The sequence below is a fragment of the Cupressus sempervirens genome, chromosome 1 (genome assembly GCF_028749045.1).
Source record: "Cupressus sempervirens isolate cs-2001-9-10 chromosome 1, ASM2874904v1, whole genome shotgun sequence".
NCBI classification, from domain to species: domain Eukaryota; kingdom Viridiplantae; phylum Streptophyta; class Pinopsida; order Cupressales; family Cupressaceae; genus Cupressus; species Cupressus sempervirens.
In genome coordinates, this window is record NC_143118.1 from 575,244,657 (window position 1) to 575,262,337 (window position 17,681).

Here is a 17,681-nt window from a genome sequence, read left to right on the forward strand (position 1 = left end):
TTTATTATTTTCTGATATTGGTTATAGTTGCATGTAATTGTTATTTGTGTTCATGGTTAATCCTAACATGTCTATTGTGTTAGATGAATTTGCCTAGTTGAGTCATATGCTCAAATTTTGAATGGTCATTTTGCAGATGATTCTTTCCTTAGCTTGATTGAGGATGATGAAAGCATTCAAGTGAATCTCCAACATCTAGATACTTTTTGTTTGCCTTCAAGTCAGCCATTTAGTGCCACAAGATGCAATGTTATAGGAAATCAGTTCTCCTAGCACCACCATGTATTCATCAATGTAGGTAGAAATCAATTCAACATAGAGAAATTTGCATCTTTTAGACTTTTTGTATGGCTTTCAAGCTTCACCAATGGGCCTTTGGAACACAATTTTTGCTTGAATCAAGTTGAAACTTGCCTACTACATTACCAAGCCACTCTCTCTTATTAGTAAACTCTAGATTTACTCAAAAGTGTTGATAGCTACCCATGGGTATTCTTCTTGTTAGGCTCCTTCTAAACCCTCATATAGGAAATTGAAAAAAATTTTGTATGAGTTTGTTTGGGCTTTCTACAGTTGACCAACATAGATTTTACAAAGTTGCTTGCTAGTTGTGTTGTCTTCCCAAGAAATATGAATGACATGGATTTTTGTCAACCTAGAAACAAGATTTGGCTCATTGTGCAAAGTGGGTCATTAGAGCCCTTACTGGTGATGAAGCTTGGAAGATTCTTCTCAAGCATCATGTTTCTTCTCAGTTCCTTGTTAACATTCCCTCCTAGAAGGGGACCAGTTTTCAAACCCTTCTTATTATGAAAAACCTAGTTCAAATCCAAGGCACTTTTGTTTCCAAAAGTATATGGAAAGCTTAGGAACTATTAAGCCTTGAATTCACTAGGTTGGAAATGGTTTTCAAGATGGAATGTATTTTAATCAACACAATCTGTGATGGTTGTCACTCTTATGGGCTTCCTCTTGCCAAGACTGAGGATACTTGTCTCTGTGTTTTCATAAACATAGCATCAAAATACCTAAGGATCTCTTTTCTAGAGCCTTTATGAGTGTCAAGTTGTGGGAAGACCTACATGTCCAATTTAGTCTATCTCATCCATATCGAAAAAATTTTGACGGGATGATCTTGACTCTACCTCCACACATGCTTCATAAGTTTGACCTTCAGTTGGCTAAGCCTTGGTGGAAGGATTGGAAGTGGTATGCTTGGATTCCTCTTTCTAGTTACAAACCCAAGTTGGGTTATCGCTGGTTGGGTCCTCATCTACCGATGGTCACCATCAACACTAGCATTTATAATCTTCTTAGGAAGTCTAGAGACATATATTTCTTGCTATTTAATTTGCCACTATAGACCCTAATATCTCATTTTGTCTGGTGTATTCTTTTCTAAGGCTTTCCTTAGGGCTCCAGACTCAGTCATTTGGTAGTTCTTGACCCTAGGTGCCCTTTTTGTGGGCTACCTAAGTCGTTTCTCCACATCTTTTGGTTTTGCAGAAGAGCTCAATGGTATTGGAGTCAAATCCATGTATTTTTGACCTAATAGGCTTGACCCTTTTCCTAGCATATGGTTTTGCTATGTGATTCTCTCAAGCTTCCCTTCAAGTTCTCATAGATATGACATGCTTTCAAGATGGAAATTCTGTTAACTCTTTAGAAAATATAGAAATGTTGTTTCATTCACACACAACTTTGTGGATATTAATGTATCAATTTATACTAAAACATGTATATATAATAATACGATTAGGCAAATCCAAATGCAAGCAACCAAAGTTGTGTTGAAGATGGTATACCTTTAGGAGTTGTTGTACCATTGGGTGAATGCCCCATGTACAGTTGCTAGAGTGTCATCAAATTCCACCTCTAGAGATTGAACTTTGTCTCATGGGCATTGTTGTGACTGTAGCTCTTTTTCTCACCACTCTTAGACCCCTCATTGCTTCTCTAGTGGGGGAAAATGATGGGTGGAAGCGTTGCTTGGCTTCTCCTCCACATTGTGGCTTTGCTTCTAATTGGCTCACGCATACTCCTACTCTACTTACACTTGGTGGATCTGATTGCCCAGATGCTGGTGGTGATTCCTCACGGCCCACTTCTTCCAAGTGGTTTGCTTGCCTAACCCTGACTATCTCACCCTCTACAAGGGAGGAAAAATAAAAATAAAAAGAAAAAGAAAAAGAAAAAGAAAAAGGAGATAAAGGTGGGTGGTTCATTTTGGACGTGATCCTCCTCCCTCAGTTGATACTGCTTTGGTTACTTGAGGTGGTTTTCTCCGAGCTTTGCCCTTTTTTTTGGATTAGCTATTGATATTTGTATCTTTGTTTTTGACTTTGACCACATGAATCCTCACAAAATAATCTATTATCCCCCAACCCTACTTTAATATTATAAATTAATAAAAAGAGACCATTCATTAAAAGAAATCTGATAACCTTATTTATATCCCATTAATATTTTATCCATTCGCCAATAGAAATCTTACGTAATAAAAATATAAAGCAAAATAAAACTCTATGCACACCATCTTTGTTCATTTTCCAACAATAAAATAAGATAAAAACAACCGCTAAAATTTTGAGTGGTCCTCGATCATCATATCTCGATTATAGGTTAACCACAAATTATTAAGTAATTTATATTTTATAAACCTTATTTCACTAGCCGTATATGTGTAGGGTTCAAAAAAAATGTGGTTATCAGTCACCACATTCAATACACCTGGCACCTCTCCTGCCAGAAAACATATCAGCATTTCAATCCACGATTGAGGATATAGGTTCCATACCACCCACAAATGTAAAATCACATTTTGGACATTCTGTATATTCTAGATGCATATCACTTTGCTTTCTGTTGTATTTAATCAAGCAATTATTCAGATCATATCTGAAACATAGCGAGTTCTTCAGCTTCGCATTTTTCAAATCATTTTGATAAAATTTTACCAGAAAAATCATTAACTGGGGTTTTTCTGGTTCTGTAAATTAGAGGGATGGCATGCAAATGCAATATTGGTGTAGCATGCAGGCCGGACGTGGTATTAGCAGAGCCGAGGAGTATAATCAATGGTCAGGGCAATTCAATGACAATTAAAAGGGATTCATCAGCTACGTTGGGTAGAAAACTGGGCGTTTTCAAGGACCTGAAAGTTAGGCGCGCAAAAGTTAGAAATGCTGCTTCTGATAGTACTGTGGATACAACTATTGAGGAATTTGATACTAAGGCATTTAGAAGGACTTTGAGTAGAAAAGAGAATTATAACAGAAAAGGGTTTGGTCTTAAAGAGGAAACTCTTGACGAAATGGACCAAGAATTTACCAGTAAGTTCACTGACTCAAATTTTTAATTCCGTGTATTTGTTTTTTAAACTTATATGTCTTGATTTATTGGATAAAAATTATAACAAATGATGAGATATTTTGGATTTTTTTTTGAAAGATGATCTTGCAGAAGATAAAGTTCCATAGATTTACAGGAAAAAAAAATAACAACCAAATATGAAACGGCAATTGAAGTTCTTTTAAATACAATGTTCAGAAAATTACAATTATATCTAGACATGGGTATTCACAATGTCTGGAAGTGAAAGACGTTCATTAGTCTCAGTAATGCTTGGAATAAGGATTTTGATCAAGAAATTTTGCGTGCTCTTATCATGTTATAAACATCAAGTTGTAAGAGGTCAATCTCATTTTTTCGGTTACGGCACTAATTTTGGTGTTTTTTTTCCTGTTAACTTCGTTTATTGTTTTTCTTTTCTTCAAATTTAAGTAATTTGTTGTTCTTGAAATTTATACTCCTGGACTTTAATCTAGTGACCAATTCAGCAGTAAACTGAACCTTTCCAGTGCATCTTGCCTTACATTACCTTTTGATTTAGCGTAGTTTTTTAATATTAAAGAAACAAGTATAGTTCGTGGCAGTAATTCATTATAAATGAGAATATTTATTTTTTCACAAATATTAGTGAGGCTGATACTAAGTTCTTTGCAAGTATCATTGAGACCAATATTTTGTTCCTTTCAAAGATTAATTCTAGAGAACAACATAAATATCATATAATAAGTTACTCATGAAATAGTAGGTCAAAAAACGGAAAAGCATCTTCAAGCAGGAGGGTTTTTTTCGCTTTGCTAGGGTTTCATGCGATCTTTGAGTTTCCTTGCATACGGCTCTCTGTCTGAGCTTTCCTGCTGTGTTTTCCACCTATCAAACCGCATTTACTGTGGGAGTTTTTAGGGTAGTTTATAATGGCTCCGGCTAGTGGTGACCCAGTGGTTGATATTGGTGTTCACATTGTTGCTTCGGAAAGCCATGGCTCCTCCATTGAACAAACATCCTCGCAAATTCGTCCTAAAGGTCTTTAATGAGATAATCCTGATATTATCCTTCCTTTGTAAGAATTTGATGCTGCTTGTGATTGGTTAGAACAACATACCTTAATAGGGTATTTTGTGGGTAGGACTCCTCCTGAAGCTATGCTTCAAGAATAGATTAACAAGAGCTGGACTCCTCATGAAGTCTGCCTTGACGTTGTGCAAAACTTTACCAAAGGTTTTTTTTTTTTTTTTCATTTTTCTTTGCCAACCCTTTGCAAGTTGATGTGGTTTAGCAATGGTCCTTGGTTAGTGCATTCCTCCCTACTAGTTTTTTAAAGATGGTCGAGAGATTTCACTGTCTTTCATGACAAAAAGCTTAGGGTTCCTGTGTGGGTTGAGTTCCCGTGTTGGCTTTTTATTGAGTCTATTGCCAATATCCTTGGCAAAGTTATTACAAAGGAACATGAATTTTTTTTCAATGCTCATCCTTAGAAACACGTATGCGTTGAGGTTGATCTCTCCAAGGATCTTAAGGATTTTGTGGAGATACAGATTGGTTCTCAAGCCTTCTCTCAAAAGGTGCTTTATTGGAACTTGCCCAACACCTGTTATAGCTGCCAGTCGGCGGAACACAAGATTAGGGATTGTCCTTTGGCTGTGCCCAAGGTTAAATCCCTGCCTAAAGAGGCCCCTATCAAACCAGCAGAAGGGAAGCAAAAAGAAGAATGGACCACTGTTGGGCGCAAGGGCAAGGCTCCCTCGGCTCCTAAACAGTCATATGCGGCTGTCATTTGGGTTCCTCCTATTTCAATAGGAGCACAAACCCCAGCCATTGTAGGAACACAAGCGGTTTTTTCGGAACCAAACCCTGGTGTCTCACAGGTTTCAAACCTTGGTTCCCAGGGGATCAAGGCGGCCGTTGGGGCTAACACCTTAGTTGTGATTCACACTCCTCTTGCTGCTTCCTCCATTGTGACTTAGAATGTGTGGTGTTCTCGCAGTCCTCCTGGACGTGTTGAGAAACCAGAGGAGAAACGTTGGGCTATTAGTCCAAAGGATTTTCCTTCTGGCTTTAACCAAGTTTCAACTTTCTTGCAGAATAGTTACTCCTCGCTTGAGGACAAGGAAGACATGGAAGAATTTTCATGAATTTTTTTATCATGGAACGTGAAAGGTCTTATCGACCTCTCCAGAAAGTACTATGTTAGGGTAATTTAGATTTTCTCTGTTTGCAAGAAGTTAAGATCTTTGGTTTCATGCTTTCCTTTGCATGTCGCGTCATTTGGCCGGATGTCATTATGTTTTCCTCTCAGCATGATTCTGGCAGAGGTGATGTAGCTACTCTTCTGTCACCTCGTCGTCATTCTGCTATTATTTCACATGGTTCTGACCCCATGCACAAAATAATTTGGCTTTTGCTTTCTATCAACAATCATTCTTTTGGAGCAGTTAATGTTTATGCTTCCAATGATGTTGTGGAAAGATCTCAATTGTGGGTTTGGATGGCTGACAACTTGCCTCCAGCTACTTGGGTTATGTGTGATGACTTCAATATGGTTGAGTTAGTCTCTGACAAAGATGGCATTTTGCCTTTTCGCTAGACAGCTGGGGAAAGAGAAGCCTAGTACTACATGCGTAATAAATTGGGCCTTTTTGATCCCAATATTAACTGGCACCAGCATAGTGGGGTTTGGAACACTTGGTCCAACTTTCGAGCTAGCTTTGACTGCATTTTAAAATGTCTCGATCGTGCCATGATTATCGCACAATCTTTTTTCTCCTTTTCTGAGGATCAAGATTTACCTGTCATTCATTTGCTAGATGTGACGTTATCAAATCACTATCCCATTTATTTATCTATTTTGTGGCACAGCTATCTAACGGGTTGTGTTGACTTAGTTTTTCCTCCATACGTCAGTGCTGATGCATGCTTCCACTATTGCTCATATCCTATGTGTCTGGAATTTGGAGCCATGTCTGCATTCTCAGATAGGGTGGATTCAGTGGTGGAATGATGCCATTACTAGAACTGCTCGATTTCTGCGCATCTATGAGTGGCAGTTGGCAGTTTTTAGAAGGCAGTCTTATGAGTCCACTACTACGGCTCTTAAGAAAGCTTTTGAGGCTCTCACTCTTAACCCTTTTCATGTTGATTTGCAAATTCAGCTTGCCAAACTGTGCCATGACAAACAGGTTGTGGATAATTATGTTGCTGGAGGGGCCCAATTCAAAGCTAGCGTCCATTAGTTGGAGGTTGGCAATAAGGCTTCGAAGGATTTCTTCCATGCTCTTCGAGCCCATCATACCAATTTTGGGATTAAAAAAATCAAATAAGGCACTTCTATTCTTTCCAGTCTCCTTGACATCCTGTAAGCTTTTGTTCACCATTACAAAAACATGTTTGCTTCGCCGAGAAATTTGGTTGCTCGGGAGGAAGCCCTCATAAAGTGTATTTTTGTTACTCCAACTGCCCAGTGGTTGAGCAATGTGCTTTCTGTGAGAAGCTTCTCACCATCCAAGACCTTAACGAGGCGGTTTTTTCCATGGCTAATGACAAGTCTCCTAGGTGTGATGGGTTTCCTTGTGAATTTTACAAACACCTTTGGGAGTATATTGGTCCCGACCTGCACAAAGTTTATCTTGAAGCCTACCATTCTAAAAGCTTAGGAGTTATTATCAACAAAGTAAACATCAAATTCATACCTAAAGCTGGTGATCCTGAGGATATTTGTAACTGGTGGCCCATTACGTACCCTGCTTAATGTGTCCTATAAGATCATTGCTAAGGCAAGATCTCTTAAAATTTGCCATCTCCTTCCTCTAATTGTGCGGCCAGAGCAAATTGGCTTTATCACAGGCATGGAGTGGGCTCGCAAGTCCAATCAGCCGTCTGTTTTTTTGAAAATTGATTTTGCCAAAGTCTATGACCGGATTGAATGGCTTTTCATTTTGGCTATGCTTCAAGCTCTTGGTTTCGGTCCCAATTTTCTTCAGTCTGTGGAGATGCTAATGTTTGTATTACTATCAATAGCTCCCAATCTGAAGCCTTTGGGCTCTTTCATTCCATTAGGCAAAGTTTCCCTCTGGCTCCGGCATTATATGTTCTTACTGCTGAAGGGTTTGGTTGCTAGCCCACTCCGTTTCTTTAGGTTTGGTTCGTGGCATTTCCTTACCAGATTCCTCTTTGCAGTTGGTCAATGGTCATTTTGCTGATGATTCCTTTCTCACTCTTTTGGAGAATGAGGAAAACATCACCAATGCCTTGAATTGCCTGGAAACTTTTTGTCAAGCCTCTAGTTCTGCTATTCAATAGCATAAAACACTCCGTTATTGTCAGTGTTTTTTGCCAACTCTACCTTGGCTTAACCAATTTGAATGGAAATGGGTTAAACACGGGGAGATTTTCCGCTTTCTAGGCATTCCTTTTGCCTTTCAAGTTTTGCTAGTTGATTTGTGGAACACCATGCTTGTCAAGATTGCAAAGAAGCTGGACTATTGGCTTACTAAACACCTTTCTTTGCGGAAAAATCTTAGATTTGGTCTAAAGTTCTAGTGGCTACACATGTCTATTATTCTTCTTGTTGGGCTCCTTCCAAAGCCTTCTATTTGAAATTAGAGCGATTGCTCCGTGATTTTCTTTGGGCTTCTGGTTCCGACCATCATGGCTTCCACAGAGGGATTTTTGTTGTCTCCCCAAAGAGTCTGGAGGCCTTGGCCTTCTCTCCATGTAGAAGCAAGGCCTTGCTCTTTGTGCAAAATGGATTATTCATGCCATCACTGGATATGAAGCTTGGAAGATTCTGGTTTGGCATTGCATTTCTTTTGGGTTGCCTATTAATAGGCCTGCATGGAAGGGGTTGGCTTCCAAACCCTTCTCATCATGTGAGAACCCATGCACATACATGGCTCTTTTGTTATCAAGAGCGTATGAAAAGCTTGGGACATTTTCGATGGTCTGGTGATAGGTTCCATGATGGGCTCTCTTTGAACCAGCAGAACATTTGGTGGTCTCCTCTGTTTGCCATCCAGGGTATTCCTCTAGCCAAGGCTCAAGGTGCTAGTGCTTTGCATTTTTTCAAACATGGCATCAAGACTACTAAAGACCTTTTCTCAAGGGTTTCCATGAGTCTCAGATCTTGGGAAGATATGCAAGTCCAGTTCTGCCTTGCCTGTTCAAATCAACAAACTTTTGATTTGTTGCTTTCTGCAATTCCAGGTCACTTAATCCACAAGGTGGGTATTCAGTCTGTTCGACTTTGGTGGACTGATTGGAAGTGGTATCCTGCCACTCCCTTCACCAACTAAAAGCCAAGTTTGGGATATCGATGGCTTTCTCCCCATCTGTCGATGGTGGATACCCTCAACCAGTGCTAGCGTTTGCAGTCTTCCCTTTCTCAGTGGAAAAAGCGCTTTGACACTATTTGGAGTGTCATTACCCAAGATTGCACATTTTGCTTGGTGCCTGGCTTTTCAAGGTCTTCCTCTTGGGCCTCGTCTAAAGCATATTGGGGTTCCAGATCCTCGTTGTCCATTTTGTAGGCAACTAGAGTCTTTCCTACATATTTTTTGGTTCTGTAGATGTGCTCAAAACTATTGGCATTGGATTCATGATTTCTTTAAGCTGTTTCGGCCCGAACTCTTTTCTTGGCATATGGTTATTTTGGGCGATTCCTCCAAGTTCTCTAGAAAATTTACCCAGATCTAGCATACTTTCAGGATGGAGATTTTGTTCACTCCTAGGAAAGATAGAAATGCTATTCTTTTCACTCACAGTTTTCTTGACGTAAGTGTTGCTATGTACACTAAAGCATGCATTTGTAATAATGTAATGACGCAGATTCAAGTGCAAGCCAACACGGTGGCTCTAGAGGTGGCCCACCTTTAGGAGCTTCTCAATCATTGGGGTAATGCCCCTTGTATGGTTGCAGAGTGCCTCCTGATGCTTTGGTTGATACTACGCCGCCCAGGGGCGCAGCTCTTCTAGCCGCCGCTTGCAGCCTTCCCGCTACGGCTCTCCCAGTGGTGGCGATGGTGGTTCGCATCACCACTTGGTTTCCCCACCCCATGGTGGCACAAGCTGGTCCCCAGGCTCGGTAGCTCCCCCTCTTGGTGCTCAGCATGTTGTTTCTGGAGAATGGCCCTTTTGCCTGGAATTGGCCATCTCACCTCCGCGGCCTAATACCAAAGATGTTGACCAGGTCCCTGATGATGCTGCTGATGGCTGGATTGTTCTCAGCCCCCCTGCCAATCCCAGGGATGACTGCAGATTTCCTGATCGGGATGAACCACCCCCCCTCAGCTGGCACTGCTTAAGCTGCCTGAGGGTTGCTTCTTATATGTTCTTTTTTGATGAATAGATGTTGATTCCGGCTTCAGCCGTTGAACTTTTGCAGGGTGATCTTGTATCCCCCGACCCTTTTTTGTGAATTGTAACTTAGTATATTATTTATTAATAGAAAAGGACTATTCATCAAAAAAAAAATGAAATAGTAGGACACAATTTAGAAATCCACCTTCAACAATGCTAGACCAAGAGTCAACAACAAAGAATTCCCTTGAACAATGGAAAACCAAGAGGGAACAGCAAAAAAATCTAAATTAGATGTTTCTTTTAAGGATTTGAACTTATATCTCTGCAATTAGAACCCAACATTTTAATGAATTGAACAGGCCCCTTGATCAAGATTTAGTATATTTTGCTAAAAAGAAAACATATATTATTAATCCTCCTGCAAACAACAGGTTAAGTTGGCGATTTTTCTGCGAGGCTGCTATTTAATGTTCTGAGTTGAGCTCCAAATTCCCCTTCTAAAAATGGAAAGTTCATTGAGAATTTCATTTTCATTGGAGCTAGGTTTCAAATTTAATGACCTCCATGAACTTTGAAAGAAAATGTACCATCCCATAAAGGTTGTGAATAGACCCTTCAATTGAAAAATAAACATTGATCAGATAGCCAGTGATATAAAGGCCTCTGTTTCACACTTTCCACTTCGAATTTTGGGGACAATACATGAACAAATTTTCAGATTGAAATATCTACTTAAAATCTTCTTGTTTAAACTCTTAACTAATTAGAAATTCTGCACTTTCTATGTTTCCCAGTAAAAATCATATGAAAATTTCACCTAACCCTGCAACTGGCGAGCTACATTTCAAAGAATCTTCCAGAGGCAAGGCTTCAGGAATACAACAAAACTTTTTAGATGTTACATGTAGCAACTACTTGCCAAGATGACACCGATCAAACAGTTAAAATAGGATGAACATGTCAGCTTCCATATAAAGTTCTGAAACCAAATGTCCTCATTCTGGGGCTTTTGTATGTGGACCCTGCATTCTCCTAGAGTTTATACAGGTAGAGACATTTCGAGAATTTTTAATTGTTAGGTACTCCAGACTTCCACAATATTCTCCTTTTCTATGAGTACCGTTTATTCACAGGAGAGGAGGATGCTGACAAATCTCACACACCTCATCCTTCCGTGTATATATGCCTTATAAGCTTGCCTTGAATTACACCTACTATCTTAGCTATAAACATAGCTTAGAGGGGAAACATCTTTTAAGCCATCACAAACTTAAAGCTTACCAACGAGGGATTTGGTTGTTTTTCTTTCACTCTTCTTAGTAGGACTTAAGATTCTTATTGCTGGATAAACACTCATGCTTAGAGGTGCATGTTTGGATGTCTTTACCTTGTAAGTCTTCTTCAATGTGCATGCTTTAAAAAGATATATACCACAGTGATGAAGAATTACGATATTGAATATATGGAATTGGCTACTAAAAATTGCAGTAGTCAAAACAGAGTGAAATGTCCCAAAAAAATGAAATATTAAGTTCTTAAAATTGTATTTGCTAAATTATAGACATTATTTGAATTCATCAAATTGCTGAATTCTATTGAAAATATTCATGTGTAACCTATGCTTGGAAGAAAGAAAATTCAGCATGTTTTCATATTTGATGCTCAACATTTAGCAATATGATATTTGGCAATGCCATTGACACCTGTTTTATTACATTTCATTCATAGTATCATTCTTTTTTTAAAGTTTAGTAAAACTCAAATGTGGATCTTGCAGGTGACATCATTAAAACTTTGAAAGAGAACAACAACCAATATACCTGGGGTAATGTAAATGTTAAGCTTGCAGAAGCCTTTGGATTCTGCTGGGGAGTGGAACGAGCTGTTCAAATTGCATATGAGGCCAGAAAGCAATTTCCAGATCAGAGGCTATGGATTACTAATGAAATAATTCACAATCCAACAGTGAATCAGGTAGATACTCCAGTAACATTGTTTCCCACTAAATTAATTTCTATCTTTCTTCACGTAGATGCTGCATATATTTTAACCAATTTACCATGGTGGGTACCGACTTATTTAGAGATTGAAGGAGATGAAGATTGAAGACATTCCTTTAACAGAAGAAGGAAAACAATTTGATGTTGTGAACAATGAGGATGTGGTAATTCTTCCAGCATTTGGTGCTTCACTACAAGAAATGCAAATTCTTGATAAAAAAAAAGTGCAGATTGTAGATACTACATGTCCTTGGGTATCCAAGGTAAATACTTTGTGATGCAATGTGCAGATAGAGTTTTATTGCAGCTAGGATAGTATTATTCCCGATGTTTTTCCTTTCTTGTGTCGAAGTAAAGGATATAAGTCTAGGTATATTAAACCATTTTATTTTGATTCTCTTCCTAGGTGTGGAATACTGTTGAGAAGCATAAGAAGGAAAGCTTTACTTCAGTAATTCATGGCAAGAAAGGCCATGAAGAAACAACTGCTACTTCATCGTTTGCAGGGACATTTGTAATTGTGAAAGACATGAAAGAAGTAATTTAGAAAGACCTCTAACAGAATCAATTTCCTCATGGAATTCGTAGTCAAGAATATTGCAGCCTCCAGGACATTTGGGTTGAGAATTGCTGTTTTCTGATGTTTACAGGCAACATATCTATGTGATTACATTCTGGGTGGCAAGCTTGATGGTTCAAGTGGTAGTAAGGAAGAATTTCTTAAAGTAAGTAATTTCTTGTTGCATAGATTTAGCCCTTAGGAAAAGGATGCAATATACATTGGATTACTTTTCTTTTTATATCATGATTCTAATACAACCTTTGTTCTAATAATTTGATGTAAAGAAATTTGAGAAGGCTGTTTCAAGAGGATTTGATCCTGATAGAGATCTAATCAAAGTTGGAATCGCCAACCAGACAACAATGTTGAAAGGAGAGACTGAAGAGATAGGTAAAGGAGACACCTTTTTTAACTGTCAATGCCTACTATTGGATGATTGGCTGAAGTGTGGGATTTCTTTTTATCTATCCAAGTCCTTATGCTGTTGGCTTCTGCATACAGGAAAACTTCTTGAGAAGACGATGATGCAGAAATATGGGGTTGAAAATGTCAACGACCATTTTATGAGTTTCAATAACATTTGCGATGCAACACAGGTTATTAGCAGGATACACATTCATAGTTATGTTTGTTTGGAAAATTTGATTCTCACACAACTTGAACAAATTGTCAAGCTGCAAGGGGGTAATATTTATTTAGATCACATATTACTGTTCCAAATTTTTAATGTTGGTAGTAAATTCCTGTTTCCTAAAACTTTTCTGTTTCGTGTCTTAATGAGATCAGAGTACAAATGGTTAGAAATGCGATGTCATTCCCTAAAACGGTAAAATACATGTTCCACAGCTGCCAAAAATTAATTTTTTGTTGAAAGGATGTGGGAAAACATTTGTAATACTTGATACCAAGTCAATTAAGCTGGGGCTGTTTTCCCACTAGATCAAACTATTAAATCTAGTCTATTGATTCAGTAGGTTGTATTATGTCCTTTAATATGAGTTGAAACTGCAGATAGTACTTAAACAAGAGGAAAACCTAGAAGTAAGGTTTCACTTTTGACATTTTAAATGAGCCAAAATGAGCCTTGCCTCATTTAATCATTTGATGCCATTCCTTTTCTGCCCTCTCCCTCCCCGAGAAAACATACTAGCATCAATGAGTTTGTCAATTCAAACTCAAGCTTCAATTAGTTCAATTGGCAAAGGAAAGCCCAGAAAATACCTAGCGAGTGGCATTGAACATTTTGCAGTCTAATCACAAACATAGAGATCATGAGTTACCTTTCTCTTTCTTCCTTGTTTCTTCAAATGAGTCTTAATGTGTGATATATTTCCTCTGGATCAGATAGGTCCCACCTGTAGATTGTAAATACTTAGTTTCTTAGTTAACATTGGCCATAGTGATCTTTATGTCGCTGGAAAAGATACTGAAAGGAAACAAAGTTTTCCGAATCATCCAAAAATCCTGAACAACTTTCAAATGACATGTCAAACCTGGCATCCAAATTAGAAGTTTTAAAAAAGGGTTTGCATTTAAATATTACAACTAATATCTTGCATCTAGGTCACTGAGCATTCCTAAAAAAATTATGTAAGCTTGAAAATAGAAGTAGTGCTAATGACATATGGTTATGCTCATGATTTATTGCATCAATGCAGGAAAGGCAAGATGCTATGTATGAGTTGGTGAAGGAAAATCTGGATCTAATTCTTGTTGTAGGGGGGTGGAATTCTAGCAACACATCCCACTTACAAGAAATTGCAGAACAAAGTGGAACTCCAACTTATTGGATTGATTCAGAGAAGCGAATAGGTCCAGGGAACCGCATTGCATACAAGCTAAGTGTGAGTTAAGCATGATTCCCTACTGTTTATCACCTTTTACATGAATTTTTGATTCTATTGTCTTTGGAATGCCAAATATTTTAATTTTCTGAAGCTCTGTATTTCTCTTTGCCCCTTTCACCAACAAATCCTGACAGCACGGTGAGCTAGTGGAGAAAGAGAATTGGCTTCCACGTGGTCCACTCAAGATTGGAATTACTTCAGGTGCATCAACTCCAGATAAGGTATTTTACTGCTCCTTGAATTGCTACGAGTCTCATCAATTTCCTAGCAAATTAATTGTTATATGCCTTTAGCAGTCCAGGATTTATGACATGCTGTTTTGACCTCATCCAAGTGTTGTTATCCAAGTGTTGTTATCCTTTGATTCCTTCCTAGCAGCTTCAAGATGAAAGCATCTTCAGATAAACACCCACATCTGAGGAAAACTAAATGATAGATATACACTGCAGTGATGAGACAATTTTGCTCCATAATTGCGTAGTTTTAAATTTGTACAATGCTTTGGTTCATTATTTAAATCTTTTATTTTGTTTCCAGACAAGTGTGCGCTTGCACACGTCATATAGAGGCAGAGACATGTACACACATATCTCTTATGCAAAGTTTGGTTAATAACAAGTTCCGATTGATTATTAACAGATACTGGAGGATATCTTAAAGGTGGTTTTCAAAATGAAGAAAAAGGAAGCCTTGCAGCTGGTATAAATTATAATATGATATCAATATCCTTCCATAGAATTCCAAAAGTTCAAATTCCAGAACTCCATATATGACTAAAGAAAAATGGAGTCAGTTTTAACAATATATTGTTTTGTTGATACAATATGAATTTGCCTCAATATTTATCTTCTTACATGTCGTGCTATCAGTAAGTATGTGCTATATTGTATAGAAACCTTTTAAGCACAGCGTGAGTCTGTTTATGGCAACGACTCTGTCAGTTAAGTTTGTGGTGACTGTCCAGTATTAGTAGCTGTTGTAAAATTATGTAGTGCTTGCACGATGCATGCATAACCGATTGTAAACCAGGGAATTTGCCATGACTCTCATGCAAAATGGAAATGTCTATTCTGTATTATTTATTCGATATAATGAGGAAGAGGGATGATCCTTATTATGAACTTGGTTTGTGCATTTTTCGTATATTTGTTCTTGCAGGCATGTCCTCTCTCTCTCTTTGTTTTCTATGTTCTACTGTGGGTGTAGGTTCATCATCTTTACAAAGTTTTCTCGTAGCACTGGGTATCAGAGCTTCGTTGTAGCACGGAGAACTGTTGCTAAGTTGAGAGCTATTCCTCAGATTTTGTGGTTTTGCATTGAGTTTTGGAGAGATTTTAGGTTCAGCAGGAGGCAGCAACAACAGTTTGCTGGGAAACACTTCAGCTAATGGATGTTATAAATGAAGTATCTACTTGTATAGAGAGTATGGCGTTGTTGATGAAGGATTCAAAGCCAATGGTTGATCAAAATGGCCAGGACAAGATAATTTATAAAAAGCTATTGCTTTGGTTGGTCTTAATATTGACATCTAAATACATGAAAAACCCTTATACACCAACAGAGATCATCTGGAGAGGAGGTTGAAGAAATAAAGCAGGGTATTTTCTTACTTTCCAGCTTACCTGATTCTTGGGATAACCTCATTGTTGCAATACTAGGAGCAACAAAATAGAGAATCATAAACTGTCAACCTGCCATAAATATGCTGTAAACAGAAGCATCTTCCCAAATAAAAAAATATTGCAGCACAAATTGTTTGCAAAGAATTAACAAAGAGAATAAAAGGGAATAATAGAATAACACATAAGATGCCGATTCACATACTAAAACCTTTGCAAATCATCAAAGAAACATCTACCCTAGGGCAAGGTATCAGTATTCTTATTGCTTAGGAAAAACGATTACAATCCTCACAGCTGCTGCTATCATAATTATTCTTACAATTTGCTATTCACATACTCTTGCAAATTACAGTTAACAATTTGACACAGCATTTACCTTCAGCTCAAGATAACAATCACCACTAAACATAGAAAAAACCAACTTTATTTCTTTCTTCAACATTGAAAAAACTTCAGCTTTATTCATTTGAAGAAATTAGCAATTTCCTTTCAAAGATAAGAACTCTTTTCTTTCTAAAGATTAGATAAGATTTTTAATTTTTTTTCTTGTTTAATAACTTCATTGCTAGATTGTTGGTTATGCAGAAATCCAACTTGGATCAAAACTGTGGTGTGAGTTAGTACCCATAAATAATTGAGGAGCTTAACTATATTAGGAGTTGCAAAGACACAGTCCTATTAGTGGATTTACCTTTAGCTCTGTTGGGAGCTCTACGTTGTTCATGGTAGCCTTGTTAAAGGACTTAACACAGTGCTAAAGTGTCATCCTATTAAAATATTTACAATAATGACCTGTAAGGATCCACCTAGTTAAGGGATTTCACCTGTTGCAACTATTAGGGAACAACAGAATGAATAATAAGTGTAATAACACTACCTCTGCCTGATCAAAACCACTTAAGATCAACCTTACTTTCAGCTGGATCACACCTCCCACTTCTTTACCGCACAAACTAGACCACAATCAACAACACAAAATTGTTCTTTCACTTGTTTATGTTGGTTTACCTTTTCCGTCGACTTAACTAAACTCTAAATGTATTATTGTATGAAATTCAAACATCCCTCTCAAATTCAATTGCCACAAGACAATATCTTATGCTCTATAACAATTTTACTTGATTGCATCAACTAATTCATATAATTCTATGTCAAAGGTCAAACACATTTTGACCAAACACTTGCTTCCTCTAGAATCTTCTCCACATGTTCTCAACCAAATGCAATGCCGGATCATCACCTCCACACATACGTTCACTCCACAGGATCATGACTGAGTCGTCCAAATACTACAATCCTGTCATGGTTGCCACCCATCAATGGACTGTTTGTCACCCAATAACTCATTCTTCAACTTGTAAATTGAACCTTCATAGCTTCACTAGCCACCTTTCATTACTTTATTGGCCATCTTTCCATCCTAGAAATGCTTTACACATGATAATAATGAGTTTTGATTGCAAGCACATCAACCTTTTTGACATCTTTACATAATCATGTGATTGCTTTACTTCATTCAATATAGATTTGATAAACAATCAAATCACCTATGGTTTATCACTAGCTATTCTAGTAGTTGCACTGTGAATCCCCTGATAAATTTACTCTTTCTCTTCAACCGCATCAGTCAACATATACACTTCAAGAGACAACCCCAAATGTCTCTTGACAATCACACTTGCTAATGCTTACTTCAACACTCTATTCGCCATGATTATGCTTAGCAACATACTAGGAACACTAGGTCAATAGTTGACATCAATGACAACACAATAATTGATCATTGTGCAATCAAATCATCACTTATCACATCATCAATTATGCCAACAATCTCCCACTTTGGCATTGATGGCAACATATGTTATGTTTCACTTGTCTTCATGTACAAATGTGTTCAACAACAATCACTAGGAAACACAATGTTTCCATTTTTGTCTTTCATGACACCATAATCTACAAATGTTGCCCCTCACATTGAACTTCTCCCCCTTTAGTCAATATTTTGTTT

The 17,681-nt window shown here is 37.8% G+C and overlaps 1 protein-coding gene across 2 annotated transcripts; it reads left to right on the top strand.

Annotated features, from left to right (window-relative positions):
• The first annotated feature begins 2,669 nt into the window (after positions 1–2,669).
• On the top strand, positions 2,670–15,172 carry LOC149578726 (4-hydroxy-3-methylbut-2-enyl diphosphate reductase, chloroplastic-like). Of its 2 annotated transcripts, XM_089831259.1 has the most exons (11): positions 2,670–2,808; positions 3,001–3,332; positions 11,420–11,616; positions 11,726–11,905; positions 12,049–12,180; positions 12,293–12,367; positions 12,489–12,594; positions 12,706–12,800; positions 13,863–14,048; positions 14,186–14,272; positions 14,691–15,172. In XM_089831259.1, exons 2-11 carry the CDS (start codon positions 3,005–3,007, stop codon positions 14,754–14,756), a joined length of 1,452 nt encoding a protein of 483 aa, XP_089687385.1. In that variant the 5' UTR covers positions 2,670–2,808; positions 3,001–3,004; the 3' UTR covers positions 14,757–15,172. The 2 variants fall into 2 exon arrangements, with proteins under 2 accessions (XP_089687385.1, XP_089687382.1); XM_089831256.1 differs by lacking the exon at positions 2,670–2,808 and having other exon boundaries at positions 2,901–3,332.
• The last annotated feature ends 2,509 nt before the right edge of the window (positions 15,173–17,681 follow it).